The 22,877-nt window shown below is 49.0% G+C and overlaps 3 protein-coding genes and 1 pseudogene across 3 annotated transcripts; 2 read left to right on the top strand and 2 right to left on the bottom strand.

Moving 5' to 3' along the window:
- The first annotated feature begins 4,146 nt into the window (after positions 1 to 4,146).
- LOC123059879 (E3 ubiquitin-protein ligase SINA-like 10) lies at positions 4,147 to 5,878 on the top strand (annotated as a pseudogene).
- A 1,169-nt stretch (positions 5,879 to 7,047) lies between these two features.
- On the bottom strand, positions 7,048 to 8,821 carry LOC123059878 (lecithin-cholesterol acyltransferase-like 1). The gene is made up of 2 exons (XM_044482411.1): positions 8,274 to 8,821; positions 7,048 to 8,195 (listed from the first exon to the last, which is right to left on the bottom strand). Exons 1-2 carry the CDS (start codon positions 8,681 to 8,683, stop codon positions 7,325 to 7,327), a joined length of 1,281 nt encoding a protein of 426 aa, XP_044338346.1. The 5' UTR covers positions 8,684 to 8,821; the 3' UTR covers positions 7,048 to 7,324.
- Positions 8,822 to 10,250: 1,429 nt separating this feature from the next.
- Positions 10,251 to 13,746, top strand: LOC123059877 (uncharacterized). Its single transcript, XM_044482410.1, has 7 exons — positions 10,251 to 10,552; positions 10,726 to 11,325; positions 11,434 to 11,556; positions 11,854 to 12,109; positions 12,382 to 12,500; positions 12,600 to 12,806; positions 12,898 to 13,746. The coding sequence occupies exons 1-7, from the start codon at positions 10,466 to 10,468 to the stop codon at positions 13,582 to 13,584; spliced, it is 2,079 nt and encodes a 692-aa protein (XP_044338345.1). The 5' UTR covers positions 10,251 to 10,465; the 3' UTR covers positions 13,585 to 13,746.
- Positions 13,747 to 15,698: 1,952 nt separating this feature from the next.
- Positions 15,699 to 20,983, bottom strand: LOC123059876 (uncharacterized). The gene is made up of 10 exons (XM_044482409.1): positions 20,583 to 20,983; positions 19,911 to 20,495; positions 19,692 to 19,814; positions 18,940 to 19,287; positions 18,244 to 18,846; positions 18,014 to 18,136; positions 17,397 to 17,613; positions 17,037 to 17,110; positions 16,728 to 16,946; positions 15,699 to 16,639 (listed from the first exon to the last, which is right to left on the bottom strand). The coding sequence occupies exons 1-10, from the start codon at positions 20,706 to 20,708 to the stop codon at positions 15,959 to 15,961; spliced, it is 3,099 nt and encodes a 1,032-aa protein (XP_044338344.1). The 5' UTR covers positions 20,709 to 20,983; the 3' UTR covers positions 15,699 to 15,958.
- Between the last annotated feature and the right edge of the window lie 1,894 nt (positions 20,984 to 22,877).

Genomic DNA, 22,877 nt, shown 5'->3' with positions numbered 1-22,877 from the left:
TTGGGCTGCAAAGTCACAAATAAATGGGAGAGGCCAGTTAGCAAACATTGAAGAATTTAGGAAATAACTTCAAAAATAAACCAAAAAAGTACCTGACTGCACTACTGACTGTTGTTGCATCCGTAGAAGTTGCATTTGCATTAGCAGCATCTCCAGCACCTGCCATTTTTTCACTTACATCATCTCCAGCAGTTGCATTTGCATTTGCAGCATCTTCATCACTTGCATCTGCATTTGCATCATCAGTAGCAGCATCTGCCATAGTTTCATTAGTAGCATCATCAGTAGCAGCATCTGCATTTACATCATCAGTAGCAGCATCTGCCATAGTAGCCAGAGGTTCATCATTGGCATTATCAGCACCCCAATGTTCTTCCTCTCCAAATGCAGGGTCAATGGACTCTTTGCAGTGGCTGCCTTTGTGCCCAAGCTTCCCACATCTTGAACACTTATTCTTTCTTCCTCCAAGTCCTTTTCCCTCTGATTTAGCCCTAATTCTTGTCTTCCTAGGTCTACCAGGTGGCCTATTTTGCAATGGAGCACTCAGTTTAAATCCTGGGTCTACAACATCCCATTGTTGCTTGCCCTCCAGAAGTGGCAGATTATCAGCATAAGTAGCCTTGAATTTTGCCACAGAGAAATACTCATGAACATACTGATCAATCTCACTAACTGGACCTCTCATTGAAGTGATAAAGTACAATGCATGTATGCATGGTTGTCCTGTTATTTGCCACTTTCTACAACTACAAGTATGTGTTTGCAAATTAACAGGATATCTCCACTCTCTTTTTTCCTTGTCAATTGCAGTAATCTCTGCCTCTAATGTGCTTCTTTTCACTATGGACATATCAAGGTCTTTTGATTTTGCATGAAGCATAATCATGATTTTTGGGATTATGATGTGCCCATTGTATGTCCCAGCTGCAATCTGCTGTCTCAAGTCAAACTTTTCCATTATGAACTGCCTAATTTTGTCAAGCAAGTCCACAATGTGTATCCCCTTCCACTTCTTAATTTTGGAATTGAATGACTCAGCTAAATTGTTATTGACATAATCAACTTTGCATATTTCATTGAACAAGGCCCTGGCCCATAGTTTGCTATGATGCTCTTCTAGGTACTCTTTCACACCAGGTTTGCTGTGTAGCTGTCTAAGATGATAATTGTGTTTTTTCATGCTATATGTCAATGAACAAGGCCACAAATTATCATCAAAAAACTTTCCTCTAAATTTTTTGGAAAAATTAGCTGCCAAATGCCTCATGCATTCCCTGTGCTCAACTCCAGTGAATACATCTTCAACAGCAGTCTCTAGTCCTTTGCATGCATCTGTGTGGATGACAAGACCTGGTGGATGTCCTATTAGTTCTTTTAAATTCTGGAAAAACCATGTCCAACTATCTGTATTTTCAGACTCAACAACTCCAATTGCTACTGGGAAGATCCAGTTGCAAGCATCCACTGCACATGCACTCACAAGTTGGCCTTTATATCTGCCATTCAGTGTTGTGCCATCTACTGCAAGATAGGGCCTACATCCATCTAAAAAACCTTGCCAGCATGCTTTGAAAGAAACAAACACTCTTCTAAAGCACTCTTTCTGTCTAGTTTTTCCAGCTATTTTGTACTCTACAGTGTGCTTGTCAATGTTAACTACACTTCCAGGAGATGCTTTCTCAACTTCTGCCTTGTAAGTGTACAACAATTGAAATGAGTCAGTCCACTTACCATAAATGTTGTCCAGTGCCATCTGCTTTCCATAGAACACTCTCATGTATGGGACTTGCAGGCCATATTTTTTCTTCAGGTTCTTTTTCAACTCTGTAACTCCAACCTCTGAATCCTCTAAAACCCAATGCTTCACTGCATCAGCAACCCATCTGCACTTAGCTGACTTTAGTCTTTGCCTTCTGCTTACACTTGGACAAGTATGTGCAGACTGGTTCACTTTGACCTGCAATATTGAAAGTTCAATTACATGTCAGACATACTTGCTGCAACAAATAACTGGAAAATATTTGCAATGTAACTACATATGCACCTACTGTTTGTACCTGAAACAATGAGCTATTTCTCATTAAGGAGGCATGCATCCTCCATCTACACCTCTTATAAGCACAATGAACAGTCAACCTGGTAGGATCACTCTTGTCTACTACATACTCACTCTGAGTTTTAATTGAAAATGTAGCTAGTGCATTCCTACAGTCTAAAGCACTAGAAAATATAGTTCCTTCTTTTAAAGAAGGATCATCTCTGTTGTACTGCACATCTGGCCTTCCATCATCATCATCCTCACTATATCCCATGTCCTGGTCCTCCTCCAACTCATCTTCACCTGGCTCATCAAACATTCCTTCTGGTGGTGGAATATAATCTTCATCCCCATCATCATCTGTCTTCTTGGCCTTTTGTTTTGTAACAAACTGAGGGAAAAGCCTTTCATCCTCATCATCTGTAGGCCAATCATCAGGAAGTCCCTCCTCAATATTTGGATCAACAGAATCTCTGCTCTGAGTAGGACCTGCATAAATAGGCACTTGCTCTGATGGTGTTCCTGGAACCTGCATAGAGCTCTCTCCTGCATCTGAAGCTCTCTTCTGACTGCTAACACTTGTTTTTCTCCCCTTGGATATTCTGCTCCTACCTCTAGAACTAGTAGATTGTGATTTTCTTCCACTGCTGTCTGTCAATCCTCTTTTTCTTTGTATGACATTGATTTCCAATTTGACTGGGAAATGAGCATGATTTCTAAACATCTTTTCTAACTCAGCATCACATTGGACTGGGACCCAAACTGAACTATCAATATCCCAGTACCTGAATTCAACTGCATCATGTATTCCCCACGGGTATTTAGCACAGATATGAGATCTAAACTGCACAAACTTCAGTGTGCTCTCCACTACCAAAGGAAATGAAAATCCTGTGTTCCCTGCTTTTGTACCAGCAGGAACTAGAAGAGTTGTTTCCATTCTACAATCCAAACATATATAGTCCACCCTACGAATGACAATGAAAAACAGAAAAAAAATCGAACCAAATGAGCACTACGAACGCAGATGAACACTAGGAATCAAAACGAACTACAATACGTATAGCAGGCTTCAGATCTGAAAGTACTGCACTTACCCCTTCGGATTTGTGCTCCCTTCATGGCCGCCGCCGGCGCCGCAACCACCATCGACCTCCATCCGCAGCGGTTGGCTCCGAATCGCAGCACAGCTCGCATAAAGAGTCAGGTCGACCGAATCTCCACCGTGCCCGCCATTGATCCGGAGTTTTCCATGGTGGGGATCGAAGCCGCTAGGGTTCAGGTGAGGGGGCGATTTGGGGAAGACAGAGCTAGGGTTAGGGTCGAGCGAGAGAAAGAGAACAGAGAGAGAGTGAAGCGAAGAGGTAAGAGAGGGGCCACATGTAAGAAAGAAGGGCAAATATGTCAAACTGACGGCAAGTTAGCGGTCAAACAGCCTTGACTGGACGGAAACGGAGCGGAGGGGCATTTCTATAAGTGGCATTGACGGCAGAGGGACAAAACTGAGCATACCCGAAAACTAGGGGCAAAACTGAGTAGTGGGTTCGAGTTAGGGGCAGAGATGTAAATGTCCCTTGAATAAATCTAGCCATGATGGCCTTTCCTAAAAATAAAAATAAAAAATACCAAAGACCCCGTATACACCTCTCTCGCACAAACTTTGCTTGTCACTATTGACCAGGCAAAGGTTGTGGGGATTTGGAGAAGACAAAACTGTCGCTAGGTTCATGTTGCTGGATAAAAACAATTTAAAATTCTTTGGAAAAACTTGAAAGAATCAAATTTTCATGTGTACATGTACGAATAATGCGAACAATTTACCGACCGTGAATGTTTGATGAACAAATAACTGATTTGTGGTTTTGTAATGAAAAACCTGACTTGATTTTGTATCACCAACCACATGTTGGATGACTAACGGCCCAATTTGTAAGATCAAATCCCACATTGTCAATTTGCTAAAGCAACAACAAATAAAAGGGAGATCATTAAAATGTATAGGCCTCGGCTCTTTGAACAACAGTCAAAAGTAAAAAAACAAGAAAGAAAAGCATCCAAGGGGATGCACGGCCTCAAATTATTGCCCTGCGTCTTTCCGTTTTCGGGTATGCTCTGCTGACTCGCAGTGGCAGCCATGGCCCCTCCAGTTTCTCCATTTTTACTGCATCATCACCTAACACACACACACGCTGCAACCAGAAATAATAACGATGGAGGGTGCGGAGAGCTGCGGCAAGAGCGTGACGAGTGAGGAGGAGGCGAAGCCGGAGTGCGAGGAGGGAGAGGTGATGATGATGCAGGAGCAGGACGGAGGTGCTGTGGCATCGGCGCCGGCGCCGGCGCAGATCGACGTGAGAATGGACGTGGCGCTGCTCCACTGCCAGGCCTGCCTCCTCCCCCTCAAGCCCCCCGTCTTCAAGGTGATTTCTCCTCTCCTCTCCTCTTCTCTCACCATAGAGATCCATGACTCTGTTTGTCTGCCAAGATCACGAATTTGTTCCATCTCACTTTTTGATTTGACGCGGCCGGGCCGTGAGTATAAATCTAGTGTGTTTATCTGGAGGAAATTCGTCATCTATCTTCTTGTCTCGCAAGCAGAATTTATGCAAGTTGAAATTCTTCCTGGAAGAACCAAGAAAACCCTCTTTGCATCTCGCATTTTGAGAGCAAGGATTTCTTTGCAAGCACAAGAAAGAAAATTCGAGAGGAAGCTGATGGATGATTCGGGTTTCCTGTCGCAGTGCGAGGCCGCCGGGCACGTGGTGTGCTGCTTCTGCCGCGCCGGCCACGCGGGGCTCTGCAGCCGCGCCACCGCCCACTGCGGCGAGCTGGACGTCGTGGTCGGCGCCGTCAAGGTGCCCTGCCCCTACAAGGTGTTCGGCTGCGAGCGCTACGTGGTGTACCACGACGCCGCGGACCACCAGCGCGCGTGCCAGTGCGCGCCCTGCTCCTGCCCGGAGCCCGGGTGCGCCTTCGTGGGCTCCCGCGCGGCGCTGCTCGGCCACTTCGCCGCCGGCCACCAGCGCCCCGCCGTGACGGTCCGCTACGGCCGGGCCTGGAACCTGAGCTTCTCCCTGGCGCACCGCTGGCACGCGCTCGTCGGGGACGAGGACCGCAGCCTGTTCCTCCTGTCCCTGGGCCCGCTCGGCGCGGCCAGCGCCGTGTCGCTGCTCTGCGTCAGGCCGGACGGCGAGGCCGCGGCGGCGCCCCGGTTCCGCTGCAAGCTCTCCGTGGAGCGCCAGGCGGGGGACGACAAGGACAACCTGGTCCTCATGGCCTCCGCGGTGGGCAGCAGCGCGCTGTCCACCGGCGCGCCCGCGCCGGGGCAGGGGATGTTCCTGGCGGTGCCCCAGGAGCTGATCTCCGGCGACACGCTCACGCTCAGCCTCCGGGTCGATCTGATCCGACCTGCTGCCGGTGCCGGCGGCGCTCCCAAAGTCCCAAGTCAACTACTACACCGCAGGCCAGGACGCCGAGGCGGATGCAGTGACTGAAGTATCTGATGGTAAACTTGTTTGATGCAATATCAGTTAGTAGTATGATGAACAGTTTGGTTCAGTGGTAGATTAGTAGTATGAGTGTATGAGACTATGAACTGTGTGGGCTTGTTAAGCTACACGCCTTCTCATCAGTAGCAATGCAGCTGAACAAGGGCAGCAGGAATGTTCTCATCGAACACATGGCCTAAGCACTAGTAATGCAGCTATGCGCAGATTCTTCTGTGACATTTTTATTTTCTTTGGCATGAAGGAAAATGTTGTGAATCCCCCCCTTTTTTTTTTGTCAGACTGGAGTGAATGAGGGGATCGTAAATGCAGCGTGAATCAACTATTCGGTCAATCTTCCCCCTCCACAAACTTCTAAGAGTGCTCAACTATTTACCAATCTTTTTTTGTGAATGCACAAAGCTTGTGTATCTCCATTAATTAATAAAAGGAAAGAGAATGAGTGCAAGTGAGGGTACAACACATGCATGATCACAAGGAGGCGTGAACACGGTGCCCAGAGCAGGGAGACAAGAGAGACGGGATGTGCTCAGCCCGAACAAGCAAACACCATAGCTACACCCTTGTAGCTTGAGGGGCAGTCCGAACCTACATGACGCCCTACATCCACAAGTATAACACATGGGACGTCGTGAGCACACAAGACGACATTGAGCGACCGCTGTCGTCCGATCTGAAGAATCAAACCTAGGGTTTCCGTAGTGCTCAAAGAGGGGCTTATAGAGAGGCGATGACAATGTCTCCAAGAAGGGGACGACACTCACGAGTGTCGCCACTGTCAACACTGGTAAGTTGAGGAGGGATTTCTCCTTGACCTAGGTCTGAGCAATCCCATAGCCAACGGATCAGAAACCGGGAGTTGGTTGACAAACGTAGGTCGAAAACCACCACCAAGAAGGGGAGCCACGCCAAACACAAGGGCCTTGAACATGACGGGGGCGGTGCAACAAGGTGGCCGGGTTTGGGGAGGCGTGGGGCGAGGGCGCCAATGCAGGGGACGTGATGACCGACGACGCCGACAAGCTAGGAACTAGAGGGAGCGCAGATCCGGGCAGACGGGGGCAAGGTCATCAGGAACTATAGGAGAAGCAGCCTCTAGAGCGTTGGGCCGACACCGTGTCGGGAGAGACATCGGCAACCGGAGGTCCAACATCACTAGGTCCAGAGCCGCATCCGCAAGAAGCCCACCGCAATAACACGGCGCCCACCGAACACCAGGCCGGCGCATCGCAAGAGGCAGCCACCGCTGAGAGGCACCACCAAAAACGTACCAAATTGTCCCCGCCTTGGAGCATGGCCATAGATCGGGGGAAGAAATAGCGTCGCCGCCGCGCCACCAAGGGGCTGGGACTTGGGAGGGGAGGCGGTGGTTGCGAGCTAGGTTTTTCCCGCCGCCACCAGGGAGGGTGGCGCGGGGGTCGCGGGAGGGGTTCGCTGCAGCAGAGAGACCACTATTTAGATATAATCGAAATTCCAAAAAGAATCTGCAAAACAAAAATTGTGTAATTAAAGAACAAAATGCTCATGAGGTTCTTTGGGACAAGATACAAATAAGAAACAAATGTTGTGCATTTTGTTTCCGGAAAAACATTTATGCAGCAGCCAAGGGGATGCATCACATTTTTGGGGGGCAAAAGCTAGAGGGTCAGGAGCTCTCGCAATTCATAGGAAAGAGTGGATGCAGTTGACAAGGAGAACCGGATCAAAAACCTCACAGCGGAGATGTTTTTTATTGCAAAATTAGGCTAAAAGCGGGTGTGTCACAGCTCAATTATGTTCGCTACATCGCACGCGCATCTACGGCGGGTGTAGCTGCGTAAAGGATCTCACCAAGCAAACGCTCGAGGGCGAGAGCGTCCGAGACAACACCAAGGTGAGACATATTGGCGATCCTCATGGACCTGTAGTGCTCCTGCCTCGGGTCTCCACCCATCACCGTGTCCAGCGCAAGTATGCTCGCCAAGTTCACGACGCCGTCGCCGTCTCCGTACACCACCTCCGGGGCCGCGCCGAGGCCGCCAGGGCACGGGTAGACGAGCTTCTCCACGGTCGGCACGCCGCCGCCGTTGACGCACGTCATGGGCACTAGCGGTGGCCCGAGGCTCAGCGCCACGGGAAGCGCACGCGTCTCGTAGAGCCATACCGCCTGTGGCGGCAGCCCCGCCGCCGCGAGGAACGCCGGCATGTCACGCGCGGCGTAGCTCCGGTTCGTAGTGACCACTAGCGGCGTGTCGTCGCCGAAAGCGACGGGGGACGGCAGTGCCGAGAGAGTGCCGGGGAAGATCATCCTCACTTGCAGCGAGGGAAGGAGGGTCTGCATTAGCAGCACGAACCCGCCGGCGCCCGTGGAGGCCATGACGAAGTGCTTCACGAACCTCCTGCGCCACGGCAGCGGGCTCCGGTTGAGGAAGTCGAGTGCGAAGTAGCCGCCCTGGCTGTGCGAGACGAGGATGACCGGCTTGTCACCGTTCGTCCTGCTCGCGCGCTCCACCAGCTCCCGGAGCCGCCGCCGGAACCGGGACACCTCCCTGTTGGCCGTCCCCGGCGGGGCGGGCGCGTGCCGGAAGTCGTAGGGCGCGCCGAAGAGGGTCTCGCCGTCGCGGTACCCCGCTCGCTCCAACGCCTCCACCAGCTTCCCCATGCAGAGCTCCCTGCCAGTGTCAGGCAACACCAAAATTACCAAATCAATCGCTGATGATGGTGCTGCAGCAGTTGCGTAATTACTTTACTTGTCGGCAGGGTCGTCGGCGAGGAAGCCGCGGGTGGAGCCGAAGGAGACGGCGCGGGTCTCGACGCCGGGCGCGTTGCGGTAATCGCCGGCGGCATCGTCGTAGACCAATCTAAACTGATCGGCGAAGCACGGGGCGTCGGCGTCAGGAGCAGCCGCCGTCTTCCATAGCCGGTGCCACTGGCCGTCGCCCTTATGCGCGGCGCAGAGCGGCGACGGCGGCTCGTAGGCGTCCGTGAGGCGGGCCTCGATCTGGCTGCACGTGCTGCCGGGCAGCAGCACCACAGGGTGGAGGCCGGAGACGTTGTCGAGTGTCCATGGCAAGGAGGCCGCGTGGCTGAGCAGGAAGAAGGCAGAGTGGGTGAGCAGGAGGAGCCGTGGCCACCATTGGAGCTTGGTGGCCATGGCCATGGCGAGGGATACGTGGCCTGCCTTGCTCAGGAAGAGCAACGACGGATGGATAGAATCCCAAGGCTTTTATCTCTTTTTTTTAGGGGTAATCCCTATGCTTTATCGGCACCTCACACGTCTCCCTCCTATCAATCTCCTGCGGTGCAGCCCGGTCCAACACGTTCGAGCTCAACCTTATATGGTGCTCCAACACGCTGGGCTGCTGCGCTCCACCGTATTTGTTGAAAATGACACTTTTTTAAAAAAAGAAAATCAACTCTAGAATTGCTAAAAGTGAGAATGACTCGGAATTTTGTTTAAATTGACACCAAAATTTTGTTTCAAACCGACTGAAATTTGGTGGAAGTGACCAAAAGTTGTTGAAAGTGGAATTCTGGATGGCGACACAGAGGGTCTGGCGATCAAACAGATCCCAGCCAGATGAATCCAAGGCGACCATCCTCACGGGCTCCCCGGCTAACATGAAGCTAGTCGAATGTTGCGGAATGGACCCGAACATGGAAGAAACTCATCATACAAAAGGAAAACACCAAGTGTGGGAGCAAACATAACTCAAATGGAGGTGTCTCAAGGCCAACAGATGAGAAGACGACGCACAGTGTTGTAATGTCCCGTGGTTCAGAGAGTGAGCGGGGGTTATTTTTTCTTTCAAATGTGCATTGCATTCATGCATCTAAACATTGGGGTATAATTAAAAGCTCCATTGAACTTAGTTGAATTTAGATGAAATTGACCCAGGTCTGAAATTTGACATGCCCTTTTCTCATTTTTGAGTATTTGCGTCACAATTGAAATAGGATATAAGTTAAGGACCTAAGTGCATGAGTACAACTCCATATTACGATAGAAGCAGAATTAAACAAATAAAGAATAGGATGAGAATTAATAATGATATAAGTTAAACATTTTTTTTGAAAACTTCAAACAGCTTTTGCAAAACACAATTTTTTTTAAACTTTGAACATCTTTTTAAAATCCAAACATTTCTGGAAATGCACACAAATTTTGAGTATTTTTTGAAATTTGTAAAAAATTTAAAAAAACTTTAAAAGAAAAAATAAGAAAAGGAAAAAAGGAAAAAAAATAGTAAACCAGAAAAAACGGTTTAGGAACCTTCTGAAAGCTTCCCAAAACCGGTAAAAAAAAAGACAAAGTGAGCCGGCCCATGTACCATCGAAGGTGTGCGATATGTCGACAACTTATCACAAAATGTGGTAATTATGGTTTTTGGTGACCGATGACTACCAGTGGACACGTCCAGACGCACCTGTGGGTGTTTAAGAGGCTGGATTAGCTAGGTCCGACTCCGACATGTAAATTCTGGGTTTATAACCCATCATTATGCTTGTGCGCAACCTGAATTAATGTGCTCCAGTATCCACAGTTTAGTTCTGCTCCCTCCGTCCCATAATGTAAGACGTTTTTACAACTAATGTAGGAGCTGAGATCCAACGGCTGTAATTGGCGTGTTGGCCTAATCGTGCAGTGCGGAAGCTGGCCGATCTGAGCTCGCGCCGGTCGGCCGAGGCAGAGCGTCGTCCAAATTAATTTTTTCGAGACAAGGCAATTTCTCCCTTCGCCACGAACCCTCTCCCCCTTTTCTTCCCCAGCCGCGCCGCTCCACTCCACTCCAGCCGCCGGCGACCGGCGCCGCAGCTCGCCGCTGCCTGCTAGACGGCGGATCCATTAACTGGCAGCGAGAATCCGCTCCTTTTCTGCTCGATTCCGCCCCCGGTTGGCCGCCCACAATCCCGACCTCGAACCCTAGCTACGCAGGCAGCAATGCGCTCCAATCCCGCCACGCCTGCGAATCCCAGCGGGAGCAGAAAGCGGGGGCACTACAATTCCGCCAACAAGTCCCGCCGGAAGGTAAATCCCTCCCCTTTTCCTCTTCCCGCATCCAAATGTGCTGGACCGGATTCAGTTCAGCAAATCCCTCTGCTTTATTCAGTTCAGCTCAGTTCAGTTCAGCTCACATCTAGAGTAAATCCCTTCAGTAAGTTGCTTGTTTAATCCACTCACTCATACTACCTTGTGTGTAGGGCGACACGGCCTATAGGTGCTCGCCGCACCTCATCCCACCGATTATGAAGCTTCTCAGCGATAGGCAGAGAGGCTTTGTCAGAAAGATTGGGTTTGGAAGCCTGCTGTCCATGGAAGATTTTGAGATGGACAGGGCCCTTACCCTGTGGCTGATCGACAGGTTCAGCTGCGACACCGAGGCGCTCGAGTTCCAAGGCGGCGTGTCGGTTCCGGTGAGGCCGCTCGTGGAGTCCGTCCTCGGGATCCCTGCGGGCCCCATCCAGGTCGTGGCGGGCCTCCACGTCGGCGACGCTTTCCGCACTCGGTACCGCTGTCTTAAAGGGAAGAACGCCGAGAAACTGGCCGAGGAAATGCGCGGCATGACCGAGGAGGAACCCTTCTGTATGGCCTTCATGATGGTGATCCTTGCGATTTATCTAGCACCCAACACAACCAAGCTTGTCAACAGGTACTTGTTTGGGGCCGCTCAGCAGGTCGGCAGCCTCAGACAGATGGACTGGTGCGGTTTCGTTGCTGACTATCTCTTCAGAGGGATCAGGAAGTTCAAGGAATCGGAAGCACCCTTTGTTTTTGTAAAGGGCTGTGTGCACATCCTGAACGTAAGAAACATTCCGACCGCACTTGTGGAAATTACAAGCTGTTTGAATGTGCTGATGTCGCTTGTTTATTTATAAATTTTGTTTCTATTCATTGTCCTTGAAATGCAGGTCATTTACGTTGATCTTGTGAAACACGCTGCATTCGAAGTACCAAACGGCTTTCCACGCTTGGGCGTTGTCACTACAGAGCATAACAAATGGGTAGCTTCACATCCCTTTGGTAGCTTGCTGGTAATTACTCATGCGCTACATTCTGCAATCAAACTGACTGTGATACACTGCTTTTTATTATGTGACATATGACTTGTTCGAAATAATGGCATGCTCTATGCTACTACAGGCATTACCAGTCTTGTAACCCACATTCATCCAGCAAGTAGCATTTATTTACCAAATCTTGACCGATCAAGTTTATTACTTATACGGAATTACATTTGAGTGACCTCTTTCAGAAGTATTTTTCTTTTTATGAAGTGGCATATAATGTTTGCTCAATCAGTAACTTTATGCTCATTCTGATGCAAATAGGTGCGTCGTCTAGAAGAGTCTGTCTATGCTCCCGTGCTCAATAACATGGGAAATGGTAGCATTGTTAAAGGCGGAACATGTGCTGATTCTGATACAAATACTGATGCTCTGGCCAATCAGTTTGCTATCACTGTCACCCATCAAAATAACCCGCAACCGATTGCAGCCTACCCTGGCACTGCCAGAACAACCCCTGATATAACGAGCTTGGCCAGTGTTGAACATGTAGCGTTAGAGACATCAGCTCGATCTGCAGGTACAAACCAGATACTTACTCCTATTACATTATCTATAGCCAGGTTATAACAGATATTACACAAGCATTTTCAACCATTAATTGGCAAGGCTTGTCCCAAACAACATGTATGTAACATGCTGTAAACTCTGTATTCTTCAACTTTGTTACCCTCGTACAAGATCTCTACATATTCATGAAATGGAAACGACTGTTTTCTTTAACATTATGTTTGTATATCTCAGACAAAATTGTAACATGTATTCTTTTTTCTTTTGCACATAATTCTACAGTGTATTCATTTAACACTCACAGAGTTGAGGGGTCCGTTTTCTTGGAAGAATGCGTAGTTTTTCCAAGAAGCCGCGAGCAATTGCAGTCTGCTGGGCCTTCTTCACCGTATTCTGCACAAGTTTGTTGACACTTCACTTCTGTGACATTATTTTTTGAATTACACTATGTTATGGTTTCCAATTCGACACTTCTGTGTTCCCGCCTGGTTCCTTTGCAGATTGTGGAGAAGATGCAGCTTGCGCCAGAAGCCACTTTGGGAAGGAACAGGGGTTCGCCGAAGGACGATCGGACACCCGAGAGGGCGAGGGTGGAGCTGCCCAACAGTGGGCAAGTAAAGCAAGCCGGAGAAGGCACCATAAGGATGGACATGAGTTTGCTTAGTTGTCGCGTCTGCTACCACCCCGTCAAGCCCCCTGTCTTCCAGGTTAATTTCTTTCTCAAAGAATGCTCGAATAATTTTCTGTTCCATTCAGCTGAGGTCTGAGGATGGCAGTATCTGATACAATTTTGTGCAGTGCAATGTCGGGCATTTAGCTTGCGGCACATGCCTCGCGGAGCTCCCCGGCGAACAGTGCCCGATCTGCGAGCACGGCGGTGGCTTTAGCCGCTGTCCAGTGATGGACGACGTCGTCTTGTCGAGCGAGATGAAGTGCTCCTACGACGGCTGCCAGAGCTACGTCCCCTATCACGAGCTTGACGGCCACCAGAGAGTGTGCCCGCACGCGCCCTGCTTCTGCACGGAGCCCGGTTGCGGCTTCTGCGGCCCTCCAGTGGCGCTCCTTGGCCACCTCACTGCGGTGCACTCAGTGCCAGTGCAGAAGGTCCAGTACGGCAATGTTCACCGGCTCCGGTTGTCGGAGGCACGGTGCCTGCTCCATGTGGAAGAGGACGACAGTGTGTTCCTCCTGGCTGTGGGGGCCGTGGGCGCGCTCGACATGGCCACCGTCGTGTCTGCGGTGTGCATCTGTGCGGGAGCATCACTAGAGCCGCGACACGCGGTCAAGCTCCGGGCGAATGGTCCGCCGCCACCGAGCAGCGCAGCGGGCAGCATTTTGTTGGACTTGAAGGCGGTGACGAACAGCAACAGGCCCGGCGAGGTGGCCGTGGAGGAGCTGCCGTCTTTCTTGATGGTGCCGCCTACATATCTGGTTGGATCTGAGGCGTCCGAGGTGTCCCTCGACGTTCGCATTGACAGGGTGTGATCTGGGGCATAATTTCTTCATGGAAAATACACTGGTGTAATGTAATTGCTGCTAGATGCCACTCCTGATGGAAGATATGCACTGAACTTGCCGAGTGGAGGTGTTATCTTTTCACCGTCGGTGCAAGGGAAATTCACCATGAAATATCTTGGTTTTAGAGAACCATGGGGCCAACAAGCTTCCACCAAAATGGGGCTGCGCGCGCCACCCAAAACTAAGCCCCCACACGAAAAGGGGAACCTTCTCCCCCTTTTAGGAACAATTGTGTTTTGGCGCGAGTGTCCCCTCCAGGAATATTTCGGGAGGTTCCAGAACTTTTTTGGCACCCCTCTGAAAATTCCGGACGCATTTCAAAACTTTTCTGGCTTGATGGTTTACTCTGGAGCAATTTTTGGTTTTCCCTCTGAAACATTTTCGGTGTCTTCAAAACTTTTCCGTTGACTTTCTGGACTTTCTCTCAAGACTCCTTTTCTAGTACTCAGCAGATATATGACACTTGAGGCTGTGTTCGGATCAAAGGGATTGAAAACACAGGTTTGGAACAAAAATAGGGGAAATGGAAAGGAAGTGAGATGCAAAACAGGGGAAAATAAAACTTTGTAGGACAAGAAACCCACGAAATCAACAGATGTCGGTCCCCTGCATAGATTTTTAAATGTTTGATGCATGCTGCCTGTGTGGCCTCGATGTGTACAGATCAACAATTTTTATAGCCGATGTGATGCATGGTTCGGTGCCCTTTTCCTTCCACTGTCTCGGGCCTGCGCGAAAAAATTGGCTGGCCCAGAAAACTTTCTTGCGGATCGGTAACAAAAGATTCCTTTGTTCTGAACGGTAGAAAAGGGAGCAGTTCCTTAGGAATGGCTTTCCTTTGGTTTTCCTACGTTTTTTTCTCTGTCCCGAACAGGCCTTAAGCGTGTGATCCTATAGGTACGGTAAAATATAGATACGAGCGAAACTTTTTGATAGACGATCAATAGTGGAACTGTGGACATCTATATTGACCTCTATACTCACACAAATATATATTTGAATGAACCTTTAGTTATCGTGTGCTATTCCTGTTGCTTAGCAATATGCTACAAAAACGTGAGGTGAGATTTATCAGCATCCCTGTGAATCGACAATTTGTTCACTATGCAAGTTTTCTCGTTATTGGTTTTGTTCTCTTTTCTCATTCCATGTTCTAGCATCCACGTGATCAAATCACGATGTGTCTGGCTAGCCGATGATGTATACCGTGACACCGAGAGGACCCCAAGAATATATCATCATCGTCGGAGGAGCAAATCAAAATTTTAACCTATCTAGTCCCTTGTCATACTTTTTCGTGAACTTGTAAGCCGCCGTAATAGCAACCCAATTACAAATGACATATAACAAACCTCAAAGTTCACGAAGCAAGTATGAAGAAATTCGGTGGTTTAAGGAATATGCAAACGTCTAACTTTCTATGTCTTATAAACCATTGACGAAAGGATCTCATAGTATGACAATAATTTAGTCGGCCAGGAAAACGTAATCATCATGTAACACTTGAGCTAGTCTTAAAGGCATGACTAGGAATCTATATTACCGTTTATTATTCACACATGCACATAGGGTTTTCTATGAGCCTCTTCAATATACAGACTTAAGGACAATCGCAATTATAACACGAACATAAACATACCTATGAACATGGAAATGAATAATAAAATTTATTATTTGCTACTAGGTCATATTTCCAACACAGGCTACCTGAAAGAGAAGGAGAACAGCGATGTGTCGGACAGCTTCGGCAATGAGCAGATCCGGCTTGATCCATTTTGCGTTTTCGAGCGCTGCTTCCGCGAGAAAGACGGCAAGGGCAGACGTCTATAATCTTTGTCCATAGCTAGTACGTAGGTAATCCAATTCCAAAGGCACGTGCTGATGTAGTAGCCAAACGATTGTTGTTGCATCGTAGAGATAGTTCATGTCGCATGTGTTTATATGGACTTGAGGTTTACTAATTAGCAAAATTTGAAATGTGAACGTTTGAGGGGCCACACATTAGGTGTATCCGGCTGTAGATGCTATTAGCATTAGACAAAAGATTCTTGTTCCAAGAGAGAAGGGACAAAGGCGTGCGCTTAAGCTGGTGGAAGAGGCACTATTCTATTTGACATTGGGTGGCACTAACAATGGTCAGAACAATTCAGGCCTCTCACTTTCCAGCACAAGGCATCAACATTTTTTGTTGATGCATTGGGAAACCAGACAAGTCACCTACTACAGGCTAGGAAGTTTAATTAGTGTCACCTACTTCCATCAGCAGTCGCATCTAAGCAGCGATTACATCCCATGAAGAAATGATGAAAAATACTACTACTTGCATCAGCACTGGGCCATGTCACATCCTGTCAATGCGAACGTCGAGGGACACCTCCTTGTACGCCCCACAGTCAACCAGGTATGCCGGCGGCACCATCAGGAACGACGGCAGCTCCTCCACCGCCACCTCGCCGGGCCTGGCGATGCTCGTCACCGCCTGCATGTCCAGCAGAATGCTGCCCGCCGCGCTGCTCGGTAGCGGCGGACCGTTCGCCCAGAGCTTGACCGCGTATCGCGGCTCTGGGTATGCTCCCGCTCTGAGGCACACCACGGACGCGACGGTGGCCATGCCGAGCACGCCCACGGCCAGGAGGAACGCGCTGTCGTCCTCTTCCGCGTGGAGCAGGAACCGTGGCTCCGACACCCGGAGCTGATGGACACTGCCGTAGTGGACCTTGTGCACTGGCATTGAGTGCAGGGCGGCGAGATGGCCGAGGAGCGCCGCCGGTGCGCCGGCGAAGCTGCAGCCGGTCTCCGTGCAGAAGCAGGGCCCGTGTGGGCACGTGCTCTGGTGGTCGTCGAGCTCGTGGTAGGGGACGTAAATGTGGCAGCCTTCGTGGGAGCACTTCATCGTGCTCGACAGGACGACGTCGTCCATCACTGGACAGCGGCTAAAGTCACCGCCGTGCTCACACATCTGGCACTGTTCGTCGGGGAGCTCCGCAAGGCATCTGCCGCAAGCTAAATGCCCGACATTGCACTGCACAAAATTGTATCAGATACTGCCATCCTCAGACCTCAGCTGAATGGACAGAAATTAATTGAGCATATTGGAGAAAGAAATTAACCTGGAAGACAGGGGGCTTGACGGGGTGGGAGCAGACGCGGCAACTAAACAAACTCATGTCCATCCTTATGGTGGCTTCTCCAGCTCGCACCATTTGCCCACTATTGGGCGGCTCCACCCTTGCCCTTTTGGCGCTCCGATCATGCTTCTCCATCGTCGACGGTGAATCCCTGTTCCTGCTCTCGGCAGCAGCCGCAAGAACCTCCAGCCCGTTTGGAATCTGCAAAGGAAAAACATCACATCATGAATTGGTACCCACAATCTACAGATGTTTCTTCTGCGCAATTCAAAGAATATGGCGTCGACAAACTTGTGCAGAATACGGTTCAGAAGAAGGCCCAGCAGACTGCAATTGCTCGCCACTTCTTGGAAAAATAATGTGTTCTGCAAAAGTTACATCAATACATGGAAGAATTTTGTCTCAGATACATATAACCAATGTTGAAGAAAAAGAATTGTTTTCGATTAATGGCTATGTGTTTTACATCTTTTAGGCAAGCTTCTGAATGTAGAGATTTGTACAAGGATAACAGAGTCAGGAGAATACAATACATAATTTATAGCATGTTACATACATGACATGTCAATTAATGGTTGAAAATGCTCGTGTAATATCTTTTATAACCTGGCTATAGACAATGTAATAGGAGTCAGTTATAATGGTTTGTACCTGCAGATCGAGCTGATGTCTCTAACCCTGTAACAATGAGCAAGCTGCCAGGACCTGGTGAAACCGGATGCTGGTTATTTTGATCATTGTCGGTAGCAGACTGATTGGACAGAGCATCAGTATCTGTATCAGAATCAGCACATTCTCCGCCTTCAACAATGTTACCATTTCCATTATTAAGCACAGGAGCATAGACAGACTCTTCTAGACGACGTACCTAGAATGAGAATACGCGTAAAGTTACTGATTGTAGCAATCATTATATGCAACTTAAGAAAAAGAAAATTACTTCTGAAAGAGGTCACTCAAATGTAATTCCGTGTAAGTAATAAACTTGATTGGTCAAGATTTGGTAAATAAATGCTACTCATTGGATGGGTGTGGGTTATAAGACTGGTAATGCTTGTAGCAGCATAGAGCATGCCATTATTTTGAACAAGGCATGTCACATAATAACAAATAGTGTACAACAACAACAAAGCCTTTCAGTCCCAAACAAGTTAGGGTGGGCTAGAGTTCAAACCCACAAGATCTCGAAACCCATAATAATGAATGGTGTGTTTCAAATAAATAGCGTATCACAGTTTGATTGCAGAATTCAGTGCATGAGTAATTACCAGCAAGCTACCAAAGGGATGTGAAGCTACCCATTTGTTATGCTCTGTAGTGACAAAGCCCAAGCGTGGAAAGCGGTTTGGTACTTCGAATGCAGCATGTTTCACAAGATCAATGAAAATGACCTGCATTTCAAGGACAGTGAATGGAAATAAATTTCTAAATGAACAAGCAACATCAGCACATTCAAACAGTTTGTAATTTCCGTAAGTGCAGTTGGAATGTTTCTTACGCTCAGAATGTGCACACAGCCCTTTAGACAACCAAAGGGTGCATCTGATTCCTTGAACTCCCTGATTCCTTTGAAAAGATAGTCAGCAACGAAACCGCACCAATCCATCTGTTTGAGGCTACTGACCTGTTGAGCAGCTCCAAGAAAGGACCTGTTGACAAGCACGGTTGTATTTGGTGCTAGATAAATCGCGAGTATCGTCATCATGAAGGCTATACAGAAGGGTTCCTCCTCGGTTATGCTGCACATTTCCTCGGCCAATTTCCTGGCGTTCTTGAATTTAACAGAGCAGTACTGACTGAAGAGACCATAGTCAACATGGAGACCCTGCACGACTTGGATGGGGCCCGAAGGGATCCCAAGGACAGACTTGACGAGTGGCCTCACCGGAATCGATAAGCCGCCTCCAAACTCAAGCGCATTGGTGTCACAACTGAACTTACCAACCAACCAGAGGGTAAGGGCCTTGTTCATCTCGAAATCCGCCATGGACAGCAGGCTCCCAAACCCGATTTTTCTGACGAAGCCCTTCTGCTCCTCACTGAGAAGCTCCACAATCTGCGGAATGAGGCGAGGGGAACATCTGTACACCGCGCTCCCGCTCTACAAGGTATGAGTGGATCAACTAAGGAGATTCAGGCGTAATGTAAACTGAAAAACGCAGAGCAGAGGAGTGGAGGGATTCCGGGATCGTACCTTCCGGGGCCTCTTGGCAGATCTACTTGGTGGACTACCACCATCCATGGCACTCCCCTGCTTTCCGTTACTGCTGGGATTAGCATGCGCAGCAGGATTGGAACCCATGGCCCCGTGAAGATGGTTTGTACCTGCAGATTGAGCTGATGTCTCTAACGCTACAACAATGGACAAGCTGGCAGGACCTGCTGAAACCGGATGCTGGTTATTTTGATCATTGTCGGTAGCAGGCAGATTGGCTAGAGCATCAGTATTTGTATCAGAATCAGCACATTCTCCGCCTTCAACAATGTTACCATTTCCATTATTAAGCACAGGAGCATAGACAGACTCTTCTAGACGACGTACCTATATGAATGAGAATACGCGTAAAGTTACTGACTGTAGCAATCATTATATGCAACTTAAAAAAAGAAAAATACTTCTGAAAGAGGTCACTCAAATGTAATTGCGTGTAAGTAATAAACTTGACCGGTCAAAATTTGGTGAATAAATGCTACTCATTGGATGGATGTGGGTTACAAGACTGGTAATGCTTGTAGCAGCATAGAGCATGCCGTTATTTTGAACAAGGCATATGTCACATAATAACGAATAGTGCACAACAACAACAAAGCCTTTCAGTCCCAAACAAGTTGGGGTAGGCTAGAGTTAAAACCCATCAGATCTTGAAACCCAAAATAATGAATGGTGTGTTTCAAATAAATAGTGTATCACAATTTGATTGCAGAATTTAGTGCATGGGTAATTACCAGCAAGCTACCAAAGGGATGCGAAGCTACCCATTTGTTATGCGCTGTACTGACAACGCGCAAGCGTGGAAAGCCGTTTGGTACTTGGAATTCAGCATGTTTCACATGATCAATGAAAATGACCTGCATTTCAAGGAAATAAATTTATAAATAAACAAGCAACATCAGCACATTCAAACAGTTTGTAATTTCCATAAGTGCGGTCGGAATGTTTCTTACGCTCAGAATGTGCACACAGCCCTTGAGAAGAACAAAGGGTGCATCGGATTCCTTGAACTCCATGAGTCCTTTGAGGAGATAGTCAGCAACGAAACCGCACCAGTCCATCTGTTTGAGGTTACCAACCTTCTGAGCAGCTCCGAGCAAGGACCGGTTGACAAGCATGGTTGTATTTGGCGCTAGATAAATCGCGAGTATCACCATCATGAAGGCTGTACAGAAGGGTTCCTCCTCGGTTATGCCACACATTTCTTCGGCCAGTTCCTTTGCCTTCCTCACTTTAGTAGAAGAGAAGTGACTGTAGGGAGACTGCACGACTGGGATGGGGCCTGAAGGGATCCCAAGGATAGACTTGACGAGCGGCCTGACCGGAATCGACACGCCGCCTTCAAACTCGAGCGCCTCGGTCTCACAACTGAACCTGCCAACCAGCCACAAGGTAAGGGCCTTGTTAATCTCGAAGTCTGCCATGGACAGCAGGCTCCCAAACCCGATTTTTCTGACGAAGCCCTTCTGCTCCTCGCTGAGAAGCCCCACAATCTGCGGGATGAGGTGCGGGGAACATCTGTACGACGCCGTCCCGCTCTGCAAGGCATGGGCGGATTCAGCTGAGGAGACGCGGATGTAATATGAATGAACTGAATGAGTAAAGCAGAGCAGAGGAGTTCGTACCCAGCCCTTCGGGAGAAGAGCAGAGGACTTCTTGGCAGATCTGCTTGGTGGATTGCCACCGCCCACGGCATCCCCCCGCTTTCCGGTCCTGCTGGGATTGGAACGCGCAGCAGGACTGGAACCCATGGCCGTGTGGCTAGGGTTTCAGAGGGAGACGGTGACCAGCCCAATAGGCGGGGAAATCGATCAGAAAAGGAGCAGATTCTTGCTACCAGTTAGTGGATCCGCCGTCTGGCGGGCATGCGCGAGCTGCGGTGCCGGTCGCCGGCGGGGTGCGCCGGCTGGAGTGGAGCGGCGGCGGCGGCGGCGGCGGCGGGGTTGTGGGGAAAGAGGAGAAAGGGGGGAAGAAGAGCGAAGCCAAAAAAATGCCAATGCCTCGAAATATTTGGGCGACGCTCTCTGGCGCGAGCCACCAATCGGTCAGCTTCGGCAAAGTAGGATTAGGCCAACCACAGCCGTTGGATCTCGGCGCTGGCTCCTAGGTGGTCCTGGTTGCCCTAGCATATCCTGGTTCCACTCCACCCGCTAGCACGGAAAAACGCGCGTGTCTCGCGCGCCGCAGCGTTATCCATGCTTGTAATGTCTGCGTCCCCGCTTCCCGTCGTGCTCATGGCTGTGTCGCTCGACGTTCGCCAGATAAGCCGTCATCGGTTGCAGCATGACCTGCCACCGGTCGCAACCTCGCCATAGTCGGTTTTAGTGTGGCGCGCCACCGATCACAACCCACGGCCGACGACCCATGATCTGTCGTGTTGCCGCCATCCCTAGGTGCTTGCAACATTGTCCTCATCGTTAGTCACATCGGCGCTGCTCGTAGCATCTGGTGGCCGGAGTTGCAGCACGCGCTCCCCCGTCTTGTCGTCACATATCGTCTTGCAGCGTTGTCACTTTCGGCTGCTCGCAGCATCATCATGTCCCCTGGCAGTATCGATCGTCGTCATGTCTCGTGGTAACACTGTCACAACCGACCGCGTAGCACCCGCCAGTCATGTTTGCAACATCATCGACTCAGAGTTCAAGCATTGTAGCTCACTAGTTCCAGCAATCCACCCATATGCTATCGTTGGCTCGCCGTCAGCAATTACAACATTGTCCGCATGCCATAGAAGCACGTTTGTGCACCTTCCAAGTTCCAAGTGATGAGTGGTATTTTTGCGCTTATTATACCATTGTTTAAACCGAATAATCCCAAAATTTTCGAGAAAAGCACTCCGACATGACTAATGAATGTGAGAGATCGTGAAATCCTTGTTTTTAATATGCTTCCGCAAAAAAGAAGGGCCTAAGTATGGAAAGGAATCATCACTTAGGAGGAAACAAGAAGAATAGAGGAAGAAATGAAGGAATTGAAGGTGCGGGAAATGCACCAGAGTGCAAGACGACCTTTGGTACGAGCGCACGCGCTCATACCAGTCGTCGTCGACTTCAGGAGGTCCAACCACCCAACCTTTATAAAAGGGCCTACACCAGAATCGCAATAGAGAGAGAACACCATTCATGAAACAGGGCACCATAACCATCTTCCAACCCTAGATGCCACCATTTTCCCATCTTATTTCCATAGTTGTAGCCACCATCATCACCACAACAATCCTCTCTCCATGTTAGTCATACTTGTACTCATGTATCACACTTGGCAACTACTGTAAGACACATCATCAGTAAAGCATTCATCTTTGTGTCTTCTTCAATGAGTTCATCTTGCGATCCGATTGCCATGTGTGAGTAATTCAATAAGGCAATGGGTTAAGGCACTGCCTTGCAAACTGGATGGTCGGGACCGGCTACCCAATAGGTACCCCTAAGCTACCTAGTGCCTAAGCCGGGGGTATATTCTCGTGATGATGACCCCGACTTCCATGAGGATGAGGATCTATCCATTATTTTCACGGAGGGGATCTTCTATCAAGAGAGCCTTGATGGCTCCAAAGTATCCGTCATTCCTGACTTGCCAGGGGTTCTAACGTTCTCTATGGTAGGGTCCCCTCAAGCCTTCTTCGAAAGAGATCTTCTGCCTGAAAGACCCCGAGCACCCTGACTTCTCCTCCAAAGGGTCGCCACTCAAAGCATCCGCTGACTGATTCAGCCTCTCAAGGGTGCCAACCACCAGGCGACCAAGGTGCCGCTCAGGAACCAGCCACTGTGGCAGTAGAGAAAGTCACACCTCCCGAGACAGGTAAGTTTTATTAATAGCAAGCTCAAAAAATTGCCATGGCATTATCTGTCTTATCGCTCGAGCTTTTATGTAGGCAACTCATCCATGCATCGACAACTGAGGAGGCAGGCGCTATGGAT

The sequence above is a fragment of the Triticum aestivum genome, chromosome 3A (genome assembly GCF_018294505.1).
Source record: "Triticum aestivum cultivar Chinese Spring chromosome 3A, IWGSC CS RefSeq v2.1, whole genome shotgun sequence".
Lineage (NCBI taxonomy): Eukaryota > Viridiplantae > Streptophyta > Magnoliopsida > Poales > Poaceae > Triticum > Triticum aestivum.
This window is presented reverse-complemented; position numbering and strand designations above follow the sequence as displayed.

What these genes read in the sequence shown, in the direction of transcription:
- LOC123059876 (XM_044482409.1), bottom strand. Translation starts at nt 20,708, where the DNA reads ATGGGTTCCAGTCCTGCTGCGCGTTCCAATCCCAGCAGGACCGGAAAG. An exon ending in GCTGTGTGCACATTCTGAGC is followed by an intron (nt 19,815 to 19,910) that starts GTAAGAAACATT and finishes CTTGAAATGCAG; the next exon opens with GTCATTTTCATTGATCATGT. An exon ending in TCAAGCCCCCTGTCTTCCAG is followed by an intron (nt 16,640 to 16,727) that starts GTTAATTTCTTT and finishes AATTTTGTGCAG; the next exon opens with TGCAATGTCGGGCATTTAGC.
- LOC123059878 (XM_044482411.1), bottom strand. Translation starts at nt 8,683, where the DNA reads ATGGCCATGGCCACCAAGCTCCAATGGTGGCCACGGCTCCTCCTGCTC. An exon ending in GCCGACGACCCTGCCGACAA is followed by an intron (nt 8,196 to 8,273) that starts GTAAAGTAATTA and finishes TGACACTGGCAG; the next exon opens with GGAGCTCTGCATGGGGAAGC.
- LOC123059877 (XM_044482410.1), top strand. Translation starts at nt 10,466, where the DNA reads ATGCGCTCCAATCCCGCCACGCCTGCGAATCCCAGCGGGAGCAGAAAG. An exon ending in CTTCACCGTATTCTGCACAA is followed by an intron (nt 12,501 to 12,599) that starts GTTTGTTGACAC and finishes GTTCCTTTGCAG; the next exon opens with ATTGTGGAGAAGATGCAGCT. An exon ending in TCAAGCCCCCTGTCTTCCAG is followed by an intron (nt 12,807 to 12,897) that starts GTTAATTTCTTT and finishes AATTTTGTGCAG; the next exon opens with TGCAATGTCGGGCATTTAGC.